Source organism: Dasypus novemcinctus, chromosome X, assembly GCF_030445035.2.
Source record: "Dasypus novemcinctus isolate mDasNov1 chromosome X, mDasNov1.1.hap2, whole genome shotgun sequence".
Lineage (NCBI taxonomy): Eukaryota > Metazoa > Chordata > Mammalia > Cingulata > Dasypodidae > Dasypus > Dasypus novemcinctus.
Window position 1 is genome coordinate 135,949,677 of NC_080704.1, and position 17,535 is coordinate 135,967,211.

Below are 17,535 nucleotides of genomic sequence, written 5' to 3' on the forward strand. Positions count from 1 at the left end.
ATTTCTGGTACTTTGCACTGGCAGCCCTTTGACAAACTAAAACAAGAAGGAATCCAACAAATTCTAACACTGAAAGAATACTCATTGGAATATGACTTAACTTTCCATGCCAATGAAAAATTCAGGTCTCAGACAACAGGGATGGAAGGTAGGTGTAGGGGTCATCTACTCTGAAAGAACATTGAGCCAGGGAGAAAAATTAAAAATCTCCATGCCAGGGAAAGGAGGCTGCTAAGAGTCATTATAAACTCTACATGAAAAGGGCAAAGATTCCTCCATTTTCGACAAGTATTTACTTAGTACCTCTGCACCAGGTACTGTTGTTCTAGACACTGAGGACGAGGGTAATAAATTAACAAAACAAGTCAAAATCCCTGTCCTCACAGAATACAGATACCAGTGGGGATGGAAGGACAATAAAATACATAAAATATTAGATGGTGATAAGTGCTAAAAAGAAAAATAATCAGGGAAGGATAGAAGTGTCAAGGGAGGTAGCCAGGGAAGGCTTAACTGAGAAGGTGACATTTGAGTACTTCTAGCCCTTCACAGTATACATAATTGATGTATTAGAATATTGGTTTAGCCCAAGAAATCAAATTGTTTATAGTCATGGAATATCCAAGTATGTCTTGAGCAGATTACACATTGTTCGTCAGAGATAGTAACATAACCTATTCTCTATGGGGGAAAAGTCCAATACAAATTGTATATATTTTCCTAGTTAAATAAAAGCAGACTTTCAAGGAAATCTCTCTTTGAAATGTTCCCCAAAATAACAAAGAAATAAAAAAGTATAAACCAACAAGGACTCCCCCCCCAAAAAAATAGAAAAAATAGAAAAACAGAAGAGACAATAGGCAGACAAGAGCTGTGGGCAAAATTTTAGAGCATTGAAAGGGGATGGATGAGTGGTAAATTTCAATTTTGCTCTGCTAAATGCCTTCAGGAGAGAAGGTACTAAAGAAGCAAGCTGGGTCCTATGGCAGAATTGTGGAAAGACTTGGGATATAAAGCATTCCAGCTCAACCACTCATCTACTTTCTGTCTCTATAGATTTGTCTATTTTGGCCATTTCATAAAAATGGACTGATATAACATATGGCCTTTTGTGACTAGCTTCTTTCACTCAGCATGATGTTTGCTTTACAGGTATATCTGTGTTATAACTTATTTCACTGAATTCTTCACAACCATGTACTCTCGTTAAAAAGAAAAAAAGCCAATCCCACCTAAGAATGTTCTTGATGAAGCAATAAAAATTACTAATTTTATTAAATGTCAAGCCTTGTGAACATGTCTTCTTAATATTCTGTGTGATGAGATGGGAAGTAAGCATAAAGTATGTCTGCCATACAACAAAATACTATGATTGCCTCAAGGAAAAGTACTTGGACAACTAAATTCTGAGATGAAACAGATGCTTTTTTCATGGAACATCGTTTTTACTTGAAAGAACTGACAAACTGTGGTTATTCAAACTTGGCATCTGCAAACAAGTCAACCTGAAGTATTTGTTGCCTCTAATAAATTTTGATCTTTAAAGCAAAACTGAGAATTTTGGAAAAAGTTGTATGTACCAGTATAAGCCTAACAACTTCCCAATAGATAGTTTTTTTTAATATATATAATCGGTAATGATATTAAAGCTTGTGATTTTTAAAATACGTATTGAATAATGAAATGTGTCAACACTGGAAAGATCTGCATACTTCAACAAACCATTTTCTTTCCATATATCTAATGGATGTTACAAAATAATGCACAGGTTAAAAAATCCAATCATTGGTATGGTTTCAGATTCTACATTTCAACTAGCCCTGAAATAACTCTTACTTGTCAAGTTTTGGTATTATTTCAGAGAAGAATATCCACAACTATCTAAAAAGGATATTAAAACATTCCTCCCTTTTTCAACTACCTATCTGTATGAACCCAAATTTTCACATACCTCAACAAAGCACAACAGACTGAATGCAGAAGCACACATTAAAAGATTTGGTAAAATGCAAACAATGCTACTCTCTTCTCACTAATTTTTTGGAATGTAATTATTTTCATAGATATCATGCTTTTGTTATTTTTAAGTGAATTAATACATATTTTTAAATTTCTCAGACTTAATTTCTAATACAATAAATATTGATAGATATTACATAAATGAAAGCTCAATAATTTAAGAGTATGAAGTGAGATCAACTTCCAGTAAGACTGTGAGGAACTCCACTGACCCGCTCCCAATGAAACTTGTAAAAATTATTTTAAAACATTCAAAGCCTCTTGAAATGGTCCTAAGGACAAAAGGCAAATCAAGAAAATTTACAAAAATTTGATAAAAAGGTGAGAGCCTATAGTATTTGAACCAATACTGCTTCTTCTTTCTCTCCTCCCACAGCTCAGTGAAGCAGAAACTCCACTCCAGATAACTACAGTCAATAACACAGGGTTCCCTCTCCCCCAGCTCCCAGATGGAGGGCTTTCTTCTCAAGAAAAGTAAAACTTCAGCATTTCTCAGCCTGCCCCCAGCTACCTGTTGCTAAAGACGATTCCTGGCAAGTGCACTTGAGAGATGGGAGCTCCCTTCTTCTGTCCAGCACCCATTCATGTAACAGAGGCTCTATCTTGGATTTGGTACACTGAAAACACTGGGGCCCCATTCTCCCTTGCCCCAGTTCATGAAGTGACGGTTCCAGGCCAGAAGAGGCAAGCCAAGACTCAGATTCTAGCATAAGGGTGTCTCTCAGAGAGAAGTTGCCATTTTACCCACCTACAGCTCCAGAGTACTTGGCTCAGAGATTCTGCTGAGGGGGTAGGGTAGGGAGAAGACCTTAAAACTTAGCTCCTTATCTCCTCCAAAAGGAACAGACTTCACATGTAATAGAGCATGGAGAAGTTCAACCCAAAGGGCATTTGCAAGAAAAGTAGAGGTTTTGTTGAAAGTCAATTAGGAAACAGCAGGGCTCCTGAGGGCTCTGGAGACATCCAGACACTATAGTCAAAGTAGATAGCTCAGGAGGAGTTTGGTGCTTTGCCTATGGGCCCGACTTTGGAATTTATGCTGTCCAGGGTGACAGAATTAGACTCAGTTGTGGTTTCCCTACACATGGCTCCTCGGTTCTTCTATTTGAACCTAAAATTAGTACTAGAGTTGCTAGGTGTACGTCCAAGAAACTTAAATCTTTGGGCTTTCCATGTATGTGCCACTGGGTCTTGAAACTCAAGGGAGTTGAAATATCCACTCTCCAGTTCACTGGTCTCACCCAGGAAAACAAGGTGATGATAGACAACTATCATACCAAGGAACCAAGAGTCTATATAACTGTAAGCAAAGGAGTCCCATTCATCAGCCCTAATGGACTGCAGCCCCCCTCTCAATTAGAGGTGGAGTGGACATCACCATTCCAGACTCCTCAGGATTGGTGAATGAACTATGGACTTCAGTGGACTTACTGGTATTCTACTACAGACTTATTGTGATTCTAGCAATGGAAGAAATTATATCATTGATGTGGAGGCAGTAGCCACCAGAGGTTCTAAGGGCAAGGAGAGGGAAAAACAGATGTAATGCGGGGGCATTTTCGGGACTTGGGAAGTGTCCTGAATAACACTGCAACAACAGATATAGGCCATTATGTATCTTGCCATAACCTACATAATTGGGTGGGAGAGTGTAAAGTACAATGTAAACTTTAATCCATGCTTAGTGGCAATGCTCCAAAATGTGTTCATCAATTTCAATGAATGTACCACACAAATGAAGGATGTTATTTATGTGGGAAACTGTAGGAGGTGTGGAGAGCAGGGCATATGGGTATCCCCTACATTTTTTATGTAACATTTATGTAACCTAAGTATCTTATTATATAGGTGTAATATGGTGGTATTTTTGGGAAATTGGAATTGTCCTGAATATGTTACAGTGACGGATACAGGTCATTATACATCTTGTCATAACTTACATAAGTGGGAGAGACTTTAAGCTATAATGTAAACTATAATCCACACTTACTGGCAATGCTCCAATACGTGTTCATCAATTGTAACAAATATACCACACTAATGATGTTGTTAATGTGAAAAAGTGTGGGAAGGTAGGGAGTGGGGCATATGAGAATCCCCTACATTTTTTATGTAATATTTATGTAATCTAAGTCTCTTTTAAGAAAGTATCTATGTTTCTTTTAAGAAAGAAACATAAAAAAAGGCAATTGGGAGAAGATTCATGGATTTAATGAAAATATAAGCTAGCTTGCAAGAGAGAAGCAAAATAATATGTATAGGAGAAATGCAAGCAATAAGACAGAGTGAGTAGCACTCTTGGGGTCAGAACAAATATGGAACACTGACATCAGAACTATTCCTTCAAAGGAGCCACAATTTGACTGGTTTAAGTTTGTGAGCAATTTATGCCCCCAGGACATTTTAGATAATTCAGTGAAGTTCAACAGCTGGGTGTGGTCAGAGAAAGAAAGAAAGCACTAACAAAACTACCTATCAACCCAGAGTGATTTACATAAAGCTATGCCTCTCAGAGAAGCAATAACGCAGCCCTAACAGTATAGGTAAAAAAGACTTCATTAAAATAATTCAACCACTTGCTAAAAAATTACACAAGAATATAACATAATCACCCCTGGAGGGAGTGAACCAGTACTGAGTTTCTGTAATATATTATCTGTCCAGTTTCCAACAAAAATTACAAGGCATAGAAAGACACAGAAAATTATGACCCATATACTCAAAAGGGAGCAGGCAACACAAACTGTCTGTGAGTGACTAGATGTCACCTTTAACAGAAAAAAAACATCAAAATAACCATTATAAATATTATGAAAGTTATAAGCATTATATTATAAAAATTATTTTTAAAAGAACCAAATGAAAATTTTGGAGTTGTAAAGTATGATACAAAATTTAAAAATTCACTACAGGGGTCCAACAACAGGTATGAACAGTAAGAAAGAATTAGCAAACTTGAAAACAGATTTATAGAGATTATGTAAACTGAAGAACAGAGTGAAAAAAAATTAAGAAAATTGAAGTGAGCCTCAGAGAAATGTGGGATACCATCAGGCACCTAAACATGCATGTAATGGGAGTATCAAAAAGAGAAGAACAAGAAAAAGGAGCAGAAAAAATATTTGACGAAATGACAGAAAACTTCCCAAATATACCAAAAAACAATAACTTATACATCCAGAAAGCTCAAGAGACTCCAAGTATGATAAAACACAAATAGATCCACAGACACATCATAGTAAAAATGCGGAAAGTCAAAGACAAGAAGAAAATCTTGAAAGCAGCAAAGAGAAAAAGACTCCTTGCATACAAGCGAAACTCAAGAAGATTAATAGTTGCCTTCTCAGCAGAAACAATGAGAGTCAGAAGGCAGATAGATAACATTCAAAGTGCTCAAAGAAAATAACTGTCAACTGAATAATCAGCAAAGCTATCTTTCAAAAATGAGGTAAATGGGAGTAGGTGTAACTCAGTGGTTGAGTGCCTGCTTCCCATGTATGAGGTACTGGGTTCAATCTCCAGTACCAAAAAAAGTGAATGGATAAACAAAACATGGCATAACCATATAATGGAATAATATTCAGCCATAAAAAGAAATGGAGTTCTGATGCAAACAATAATATGGATGAACATGGAAAATATATTAAGTTAAAGAAGTCGGATGCAAAAGAAGAAATGTTGTACAATTCCACTTATAAAAACTAATCAAGTCAAATTCAGAGACAGAAAGTAGATCAGAGATACCAAGGGCTGGGGGGAGGGGGAAGGAGGAGTTATTGCTTAATGGGTACAGAGTTCGAAGTTTTGGACACAGATACTGGTGATGGGTGCATAATATTGTGAATGTAATTAATGCCACTGAATTGTACAATTAAAATGGTTAAAATGGCATATTTCATGTTATATATAATTTACCACAATATATTTTTTAAAATGAAAGTGAAATAAAGATAAACAAAAACAGAGAATCTGTTGCTAGAAGACCTGTCTTACAAGAAATATTAAAGGAAGTTCTTCAGGCTGAAAGCAAGTGACCCACCCCAGGTAGTAATCTGAATGAATCTACATAAATAAGCAAAGAACACCAATAAAGGTAATTGCATATTTATATAAAAAAGTAAAATTGCATATTTTTCTTTCTTCTAATAAGTGGTTTAAAAAGCAACTGTATAAAATATGTATATAATGTAATGTTCAGCCTATAACATATAAAAATGTAATATAATATGTGTAATATATTTGCCAATAATAATAGCACAAAGAAACAAGGTGGGAATAAACCTATATTGGGCTAAGGAAATTACTGCAGCTGGTAAAGTAATAATTATAACAATGCATTGATGTGTTTGTAGCATTAATAGATTCAATATGTATAATAATACCACAAAAGGGTGGGGAGTAAGAGCTATATAGGCATATATAGCACTAGAATTCAGACATTATTATAGATTTAAGGTATATATAGTAATCCTTAGAGCAACCACTAAAAAAATTACTCAGAAATATGCAGTAAAGAAATCACTAAAGAAATTAAAATGTCACATTAGAAAATGTTCACTAATGCAAGAGAAAGCAGTAAAGGAGGAATAGAGGAACAAAAAAATGAGACATAGAAAACAAAAAGTCAAATGTATCAATATGGAGTTAAAACTTATATATATGGGGCAAAAATCCTCAACAAAATACTAACAAACCAAATCCAGCAACATATAAAAGGAAGTATATACCATGACCAAGTGGGATTTATCCCAGGAATACAAGAAGTTCAACATCTGAAAATCAATTTATGTAATATGAAAAAGAAGGAAAAATAACACAATCATCTCAACAGACACAAGGAAATCATTTGACAAATTCCAACACCTTTTCATGATTAAAAAAAAACACTCAACAATAAGGGAACTTCCTCAATCTGATAAATGACATCTATGAAACACCCAAAACTAACATCATACTTAATGGTGAAAGACAAAGTTTTCCTCCTAAGATCAAGAACAAGACAAGGATGCCCATTCTCACTTCTTCGATTCAACACTGTATTGCAGATTCTAGCCAAGACAATTAAACAAGGAAAAGAAATAAAAGGCATGTAGTGAAGTAAAACTATCTCTATTCACAGGTGACACGATCTTTTTCATAGAAAATCCAAAGGAATCCACTAAAAACTATTAGAATAAACATGTTCAGCAAGGTTGCAAGATACAAGATCAATACACCAAAATCAATTGTATTTTTATGTACTTGCAATGAACAATCCAAAAATGCAATTAAGACAATTGTATTCACAAAGCATCAAAAAGAATAAAATACTTAATAAATTTAACAAAGGCACAAAACTTATACTATGAAAACTACAAAATATTATTGAAAGAACTTAAGGTAGATCTAAGTAAATGGGAAAACATTCCACGTTCACTGATACAAAACTTAATATTGTCAAGATGGCAATACTCCCAAGCGACACAGAAATTCAACACAAGTCCTATCAGAATTCCAGTTGACTTCTTTGCAGGAATTAACAAGGTGACACTAAAATGCATATGGAATTGCAAGGGAACCGGAATAATGAAAACAATCCTGAAAAAGAAGAAAGTAGGAGGGCTCTAACACTTTCCAAATTCAAAACTTTATAGAAAGCAACAGTAATCAAGACAGTGTGGGGAAGTGGACTTGGCCCAGTGGATAGGGCATCCATCTACCATATGAGAGGTCTGAGGTTCAAACCCCAGGCATCCATGACCCATGTGGAGCTGGCCCATGCGCAGTGCTAATGCACATAAGGAGTGCCCTGCCACGCAGGGGTGTCCCCGCATAGGGGGCCCACTCGCAAGTAGTGCGCCCCGGAAGGAGAGCAGCCCAGCATGAAAGAATGTGCAGCCTGCCCAAGAATGGCACTGCACACAAGGAGAGCTGACGCAACAAAAAGAGACAGATTCCCGTGCCACTGACAACAACAGAAGCGGACAAAAGAAGAACATGCAGCAAATGGACACAGAGAACAGACAACTGGGGCAGGGTGGGGCGGGGTAGAGCGGGGGAGAAACAAAAAATAATAAATCTTTTTTAAAAAAAAGACAGTGTTACTGTCTCAATGGAATAGAATTGAGATTCCAAAAATAAACCCATATATCTACAGTCAAATAATTTTTCACAAGGGTTCCAAGACCATCTAATAGGGAAAGAATAGTATTTGCAAGAAATGGTGCTGGGACACCATTCATGCAAAAGAATGAAGTTGGATCCTTACATCATATACAAAACTTAATTCAAAATGTATCAAAGTTTTCTGAATGTAACATTTTTTTAAAACTAGAGAAAAAAAAGGTATCAAAGATCTCTTACAAGAAAACATTAGACTAAATTTTCATGACCTTGCACTGGCAATGGATTCTTCTGATATGACACCAAAAGCCCAAGCAACAAAAGAAAAAAAAAAGTGAACTTTCATCAAAATTTAAAATTCTTGAGCTTCAAAGGACACCAGGTGGGGGCATTTTCAGGACTTGGAGTTGTCCTGAATGATACTGCAGGGACAGATGCAGGACATTATATATCCTGTCATAACCAACTGAATAGACTGGGGTAGAGTGTAAACTACAATGTAAGCTATAATCCGTGAGGTGTAGCAGTGCTTCAAAATGTATTCACCAAATGCAATGTATGTGCCACAATGATGAAAGAGGTTGTTGATTTGGGAGGGGTGGGGTTGTGGAGTGTGGTGTATATGGGAATCTATTATATTTTTTAATGTAACATTTTTTATGAACTATGTATCCTTAAAATAAAGACAATTAAATAAAAATAAAATAAATTAAAATAAAAAGGAGAAAAGGAACCCATAAAATGGGAGAAAATATTTGCGAATCATATACTAGATAAGGGACTTTTATCCAGAATATATAAAGAACTCATACAACTCAATAATAGAAAGACAACCCAATTAATAAATGGGCAAAAGACCTCAATGGACAGTTCTCCAAGGAAGATATATAAATAGCCAATAAGCATATGAAAAGATGCCCGAGATCATTAATCATGAGAAAAACAAAAATAAAAACCACAAGATACCACTTCACATATATGAGGACAGTTAGGAAAGGATGTGGATCCCAAAAATGAATAATTCATTCAACTGTAACTAGAATTTAAAAATTTATAAATTTTTTTATTTTATGAAATTCAGTCCATACTAACAGAAAATTATCTTTTTCAAGACTGTTTACAATTCTCAGTAAAAAATAGAACCGTTTTCAGTCTTAAGTCTATGAAAGGGTTAGGGACAATTTGGAAATATGTACGAAAGTATTTCCAATACTTTAATTTCTCTAGAGGTAGGAAGCAGAGTTAAATATTTATTAAAATTATTTATTTTTCTAGCCATAAAGGATGGAAGCTGAGAACTCTCCTTTGTAGTTTGGTCATATTTATTATTATAGTTTATGAAATTATTTTGTAAATAAAAGTGCAAAATATTTTTATTGTTTTGTACAGCACTGATGTATTTCATTGTATGCGCCTCAATATAAATTGCTCTCTGGGAAAAAAAATAAAAAGTCTTCTGCCTGACAAAATATATATATATTTATATATATAAAAAGGATGTGGAGAAATTAGAATTTTCAAATTCTCATACACTTCTGGTGAGAATGTAAAATGGTCCAGCTACTGTGGAAAACAATCTTGCAGTTCCTCAAGAATTAAAAAGAGTCACTCCATGACCCAGCAATCCCATTCCTAGGTACATACCCAAGAAAAATGAAAATCTAAGTTCATACAAAAACTTATACATGAATGTTTATAGGAACATCTGTAATATGCAAAAGGTAGAAATAGTCCAAATGTCCATCAACTGAGGAAAGGATAAACAAAATGTGATATATATATCAGACAACAGAATGTTTTTGGCCAAAAAAAGGAAAGAAGTACTATACATGCTACAACATGGATGAAACTTGAAAACATTACACTAAGTGAAAGAAATCGTCACAGAAGACCACATATTATGATTCCATTCATATAAAATGTCCAGAAGGAAAAAAAAAATATCCAGAAGAGCAAAATCTATAGAGCAGAATGTAGATTACTGGTTGCGTAAGGTTAGTAGGGGAGGACAGGGTGGGAATGAAGGAATAGGAGAGTGATAGCTTAAAATTATTGGGTTTGTTTTTGAGGTGATGAAAATGTTCTAAATTTGACTGTGAATACTGATTTAACCAAAATCTTAATATAACCACTAATACATTGAAAAGAAGGGAGGAGGGGAAATGTGAGGGAGGCATAAGAGTTAAATCCTAATATGCCACAAAGTAGTCAGTCAGTAGGTAATATCTAAAATTAAGCCATTAAACAACAGCAATAAAGACACATTATTCTGAGTTATGGAGTTAAAAGAAATAGCAAATGGGTTGAAAGTAGATCCTCTAGGAACAGGAATGGGTGTCATTTTTTTTTTTATTAAAAGCCAGTATGAAATAATTTCTTTAGCTATGCTCATGTATTACTCGACAGAAATAATTAGATTTAAAAGAATAGAAAAGGAAATTACTACAGAATTTATATAGAAGGGTTGTGTTAACAATAAAATCTTTGAATGAGGTATACAGAAAGGCCTTTCCATAATCTCTGGGTTAGGGATGTTTTACCAAACGCGAACATCCAAGACGTCCAGGTTCCTTCTTAGATTCTAAATCTTCCTCATGAGTGTTAAAGATATAGAGAAATAACCCTCGGATGAAGGGAAGAATCAGTAACCCATGCTATCTAAAACTTATGCCAGAGGATCACTTCATTAATTACTCCAGATCCACCAGATTCCCCACAATCTCCAGCTGAGATTGCCACCATGATACCCTTGCACAAGGGGGGAAGAGTTGCCAAACTATGATCCACAGGCCAAAATTGGCCTGCCATTAGTTTTAAATGACCCATGAGCTAAGAATGGTGTTTAAATTTTTAAAGGTTGAAATAAAATCAAAAGAATATTTTGTGACATGTGAAAATTATATGAAATCCAAATTTCAGTGCCCATAAATTAATTTTTATTAAAATATAGTTGTATTAGTCAGTCAAAAGGGATGCTGAAACAAAGTGCCAGAAATCTGTCAGCTTTTATAAAGGGTATTTATTTGTGGTAGAACCTTACAGTCACAAGGCCCTAAAGAATCCAACTCAAGGTACCATTAGAGGTACTTTCTCACCAAATGTCTATTGCCTCGTGTTGAAGCAAGATGGCTGGTGATGTCTGCAAGAGTTCAGCTTTCCTTTTTCCACTTAAGGCTCCATGGTCCCAGCTTCTTCCAATCTCAGCTGTAGGCTGGCACAAGGCTCACCTCTCAGGGCTTCTCGGCTGCCCTGTTCTCTTCAGTTGCAAACTATCAGGCTCATCTCCCTTCCTGGGGCTTCTGCCCTGTCTATGGAGTTGTCTCTCTTCCTCTGTGTTCTTCTTCTCTGTGTATCTACCACCTCTGTGTTCTTGATTAAGCATCCATTTATATAGCGCACCAAGGGGCAGGACTCGACCCTGCACGCCCTAATGATGTGGTCAAATCAGAGCCCTAATCCTGATTTAATAAAGTAAAAGTGAAACCTCTGAATTAAATACAATCAAAGGGGTATCACAGCCAGAGAAACAGACTGGTTTACAAGCATAATCAATATCTCTTTTTAGAATTCATAAATTACATCAAACTGCCAAAGTAGTCATACTCATATTGCCTCCAGCAGCTTTCATACTACAATGGCAGAACTGAATAGTTGGAAAAGAGACTGAAAGGTTTGCAAATCCTAAAGTATTTACTATTTGTCAATTTATTTAAAAAAAAAAGTTTGCTGACCCCTGCCAGAGGCCCAGTGCTCGTCCAGATGTGAATAGACATGTATACCCATTTGTGTATCAGAGCCAGGGTCAGGAAAAGAACCACGTTCTGTGGGCCCAGTAAACTGTGTCATCCTAAAAACCTTATAACTTAACTTGTTTTCTTAGAATAAAAATTAGTGCTACGTAAGGTCCTTGTGCTGGTTTGAATCTTTTGTGGACCCCAGAAAATTATGTTCTTAAATTAGCCTATTCCTGTGGGCATGGTATTAGACTGAACTCAGTTGGGGGCCTCTGACTGGAGTACTTCAGGGAGGCATAAGCCAGGGTGGGTCTCAGCCCTCTTGCTAGAGTCCTTTATAAATGGGAGAAACATGCAGAAACACAGATAAAGAAAGCTGCCATTTTACCCTGTCATGTGAGAAAAGACTACAAGATAGCTTGTAGCCACAGAAAGACCTGAGAGGCCAGAGCAGCGTGAAGCTGAAACAACAAGGCCAGGAGGAGAGGGGAGAGACAGCCATGTGCCTAATCACCCACAGCTGAACTAAGGAAGAAAGTGAGCCTGAGGGGGAAAGGAGAGACCTCTGCAGGGACTGGCCTCCATTTTGCCTTGCCATGTGGCAGGAGTCCAGGACTGCCAGCAGTCGACCTTTGATGAGACAGCATCTCTGATGTTACCTTGATTTGGACATTTTTGCAGCTTTGGAACTATAAGCTTTTACTCTAATAAATTCCCATTATAAAAGTCAAACCATTTCTGGTATATTTCCTTGGTAGCCTGTAGCAAACTAAGACAAAAACTGGTACCAGAACTGATTTGGACATTCTCACAACCTCCTAAATCTAAGCTTTCAACCGAATAAATTCCCATAATAAATGCCAACCCATTTCTGGTATTTTGCATTGGCAGCCTGTAGCAAACTATAATAGTCCTCAAATGTTTTTTGTTTTCACTTTATCTTCCTATTCTGTTCCCCTATGTTTCTTAGCAACTATCTACCTATCTCTCAGTCTAAGGGAAAAATAGTGTAGGTATGGTAGAGTACCCCATATATATAGCCCAGGTAGAAACATGGGGAAAGTAAGGAAGTTAAATGACCACCCCTACAAATACAAAGAGCATGTATAGTACTAGTGAGGATTTCCTCTTGACCTACAGGCTCCCCATACAGGTGGGGTTGCAGAAGTATTTGTTCCTACAGGAATAGCTGGCTATGCTTAAGAAGAAAGGCAAACCAGCCATACAACAGCTAGCCTAGACCAGTATGTGGGGAGTACAATCAACTAAGTACATAGCAGGATACAAGGAAACAAAAGGCTATAAATATATATATATATACAGCAAAAGTAGTACTGACAAGCTTCTCAGCTAGAGCAAAATGCTACAGGAAAAAGGTAGAATCAACCCTGGGAAAAATGGAAAAGAACTCCTAACAGGAGGATTAAAAAATGGGTCATACAGAGTAAAGTTTTGATACATGTTAAAATGGATGAACTTGGAAAACAGCATGTTGTGTGAAAACAAGCCAGGCAAAAAATGACAAATATTGTGTGATTTCACTTACATGAAATACCTAGAATACGCAAATTCATACTGCCAGAAAGTAGATTACAGTTTACCAGGAGCTGGGGGATGGGAAGGAGGGAACAGGTATTATTGCTTAAGGGGTAGAGAGTTTTTGGTTAGGGTGATAAAAAAAAAAAGTTGTGGCAATGGATGGTGATGATGGTAGCACAAAACTATGAATGTAATTAGTATCACTGAATTATACATATGAAAATGGTTAAAATGGGAAATTCTGGGTATATGTTGCCACAAAAACTTTTTTTTTTAGTAAGTCACTGTGACATAGGTAATAAGCAAGGTTCCTATAGCACTAGGGAGGCTACTAGTCTTGGTGTTATATTAACAACATGAGGAAGTAGCCAAGAAAATAGATTAGCTGTCTGAAACAGGTTTACTTTAAAGAAAAAAAAGTAAAGTTAAACTAAAAGCTCTTTACCTTCTATAAGTTGTTGGTCACCAAAAACCTAAGCTAAGAACAAGGATGATTGTAGTAAGTATGGTTTGATTTGGTCCCTACATAGAACACTGGAGGAAGGAGATAAGGATTGAACCACCATCTCTCTCTTTCTTAGTCACACATAAACTCTAAAAAGAGAGAGAAAGAACTGAGAGGCTAAGCATCAGCATTCCCTAAAATATACCAGTGAAGCAGGGAATATGATTTCTTTGACAGGTCTCAAAACCTAACATACCTAGGCTATCTTATCCCTAAGAGAGCAAAACACCTAACAAATGATAGCAAAAAAACCCTTTCCATTCTTGGAAAAAAATCAGGATTACCCTATTTTCTACCATTCATTCCTTCTTTCTATTGAAGGCAACCATTTCCTCTAAACAGAAAAAAAAAATGCTAAAGAAACTGTATTTAAAAGGGGAGGTAGAGTAACAGTTCCCTATCTGTTACAGTTTTACATCTCCTGCACTTATCTTAAGGAGCTGTTATAAATATAAAATATCATATAAAAGGCCCTTACAAAAGTATTTTTTAAATCAAGTTCAAAAGTTCCAAATTTCAAGAGTTCACAGAAGACTTTATTAAAGTTCTCACCACATTTGCATATTTTCTGCTCTCTATAATAAAAGATTGGAGAATACTTTAAAAGTAAAGATAGAAATACCAGAAAGCGGGAACTAATACAAACACACAGGTAACAGGTCAAAAAAAAAATCCTGACTCATCTCAAATTTTATTAATTACTGATAAAATCATAAAAGTATAAACTAAAAATTTCTCTCATTTCTTAACCAAAGAAAACATGTAGAATGCACTTATTTTGTCTTTAGAGATATTCTCCAATAGTTTAAAAAAAAGTATCTTAGTAACAACATACTACATAGATATACACCTTACCTATTAAAGATTTGATATTTTCTAAGATTAAATCACTGGTAATATTTCCAGATAAATCTTGTCCCAATTCAGCAATCAGCTTGGCATAACCTTCATTCTCTTCTCTTAATAAATTGAATTTTTGCTGTTTATAACTGAAATTAGGTAAATATTAAGGGAAAAAATTAGTATCAATTAAACTTGCATTAAGAGTATATTCTACTCATTGAATTTTCTGTAATTTACAATAACCATAAGAATGGGTGTTAATAGTTTACTTCTTTGTGTATTATTTAGGGTAGAAAATAAACAAGTGTCTCATGAAAGACATCCCAATATAATTACATGAAGAAAAGCAGGAGCACAAGAAAAGAATACTGCTAATAAATAAGGAAAAATGGCATACCACTATTTCTATCACTGACTAGGAATATATATAGTCTGGACTAAAGCCTTAGTTGTAAATTATTTTACTGATAATAGTAAGAGCAATGAATAGTATTTTAACTTTCAATATGGATAAACTGCTGACTCAATCTTAGGCTACTTTTTTAATACATGCTTCAAAATATTCCAAATTGCCTTTAGAAGCTAGCATTCAAAATGAAAACTAAAAAACATACTCAGCTGCTAGGTCTTCAACGTAAGATAAATGTACTTACAAGAGTTTTGTCTTGATTTTAACTGACTTTTGATTGAATTGCTGGGATTGTTTGATAAGCCCTAATGATTCCAATGTTTCTGGATCCAGGCGTTCCTTTAGAACTGTGTCTGAAACTAAATACTGTATTAAAAAATATTAAAGGCCATTTATTCCTCAGCATTCCAATACTATATCCAAAATCTTAAATAAATTCAAAGTAACTTTTCCCAAATAGGAACACAAAAATCACATTTACAATGACTTTATAAAAGGGCTTGGAAATTCAATTTAACGAAAAAGATGACTCTCCAAATACTGAAATATATAACATATGGCTCTTTCAAAAACCTCACTAAAAGAATTATATGCATGCTGTATACAGCCTACGAATGACAACTACAGCTGAAATTCTGATTAAAATTGAATCTGTCTTCTAAGTAGAGTACAGGTTACCAGGGTTGAGAAAGGGGGAACAGAGGGTTAACGTATAATGGATACAGGGTTTCTGTTTGGGGTAATGGGAAAGTTCTAGTGTGGAAAACTCTGGTGGTAAAGACAGTGTAATACCGGGAATGTGATTAATTCCACTGGATGGTATGCATGGAAGTGGCTCAGATGGGGAAGTGTATGTTATATATGTGAGCAACTAAAGAGAAAATGGCACTTAAATGCAATACATGATCCTAGGCTGGATCTAATACTGGACAAAAGGCCCCAAAGGACATCATTGGGAAAAACATGGAATACAGACTGTAGGCTTTATATCAAGGTTAAATTTCTTGAACTTGATAACTGCACTTAAGGTGGTTACATAAGTGAATATCCTTGTTCTTAGGAAATGTACATGAAGTATTAAGTGCTCAAGGAGTACAATGTATATAACCTATTCTCAATAGTTTAGAAAATAGATGGATGGATATATAGATGATGGAAAGAATAATATGAAAAATGTGGGAAAATGTTAAAATCAGTGGATATGGGAATCTGGGTAAGGATGGTATGCTGGAGTTCTCTGTATGGGTTTTGTATTATTTTTGTAACTGTCCTAAGTTTGAAATTATTATAAAATAAAGTTAACACAGCACTTCAGTGCTCTTTAGTTTTACTCTAAATCAAACCCCAGCACAACAAAGACAAGAGCATTCCTCCAGGTCTAAGTAATGGCATTTCTCCCTGGTTCTAAATTTATGACCATAAAATGCTTTACTAGACAATGATTATGACAAGTTCTAGAATTTATTATTTTTAAATTAAATCCATTTCCTTTGCCTAATAAAGAGTTTATGAAAATTACTTTAGTTTAAAATCTGTCCATATGATTTCTACTCACTTTATAGATGCTTACCTTTTTCTTAGTAAGGAACTTAATAAAATATTAGACCAGGAATATCGCTGAAAGTCTTATATGCTTAAATAGCTTAAGTGATGTGGTAGCACGCCTATTTCATAGAAATAGCATATATATTTTCACAAAACATTTGATCTCAAAAACCAAATCTCACCTTACAATGAATAGTCAACTAAATATCAATATCCTACTCAATTACACGATTAACTGCAATTAATCATTCAATGCAAAACTTAGAAAGTATTTTTTTTAAACTTACCAAGCATGCTAATACCAACTGTGTAAAATAGTCTCTCTTGCTTTTTTCTTCTAAGCAATTTGTCTCAATATCTATAATGATAAAGAAAAAAGATGGAAGTTTGAATGTTTTTCCTACACTCTCTCTAGCTCTATAGCAAGATACTAATTTTCTTTAAAACTAGCTCATTTTAAAATGCCTCATTCTGATTTTAGAAAAATTTAAAACTGTGGTAAACATCAGCTATCCTTCCTATGCATGTGAATGTTTAGAATTCGTTTCTCCTGATAATGAAGACTGACTTAATGCTCTCTAACATAGCTCCCTGTCACCTATGACATATCAAATTAAAATGATAAGTCAATTACACAGGAGCTACCTACTGTGGCACTGGAAAAAACAAAGCTTCAAAAAAAAGATTATTCTCAGAAGTGGAAATATCCAACCAAGTTCAAATGACCATTTGTCAAATATGCTAAAGTACAGATTCCTTCTTGCGTGGAAACCTGAACTGGGTGACAACAAATCTAACTCTTCTAACTCTAAAAATCCTATTTCTCATAAAAGATCAAA

At 35.2% G+C, this 17,535-nt stretch overlaps 1 protein-coding gene across 1 annotated transcript in view; it reads right to left on the reverse strand.

Moving 5' to 3' along the window:
• The window catches only part of THOC2 (THO complex subunit 2), a 136,704-nt gene that overhangs the window by 79,200 nt on the left and 39,969 nt on the right, over positions 1 to 17,535 (reverse strand). Inside the window, exons 5-7 of the mRNA XM_058291677.2 lie at positions 16,984 to 17,054; positions 15,396 to 15,517; positions 14,755 to 14,888 (exon numbers count right to left, since the gene is read on the reverse strand). Of these exons, the coding sequence (XP_058147660.1) occupies positions 14,755 to 14,888; positions 15,396 to 15,517; positions 16,984 to 17,054 (327 nt within the window). The remainder of the gene's footprint in view (positions 1 to 14,754; positions 14,889 to 15,395; positions 15,518 to 16,983; positions 17,055 to 17,535) is intronic.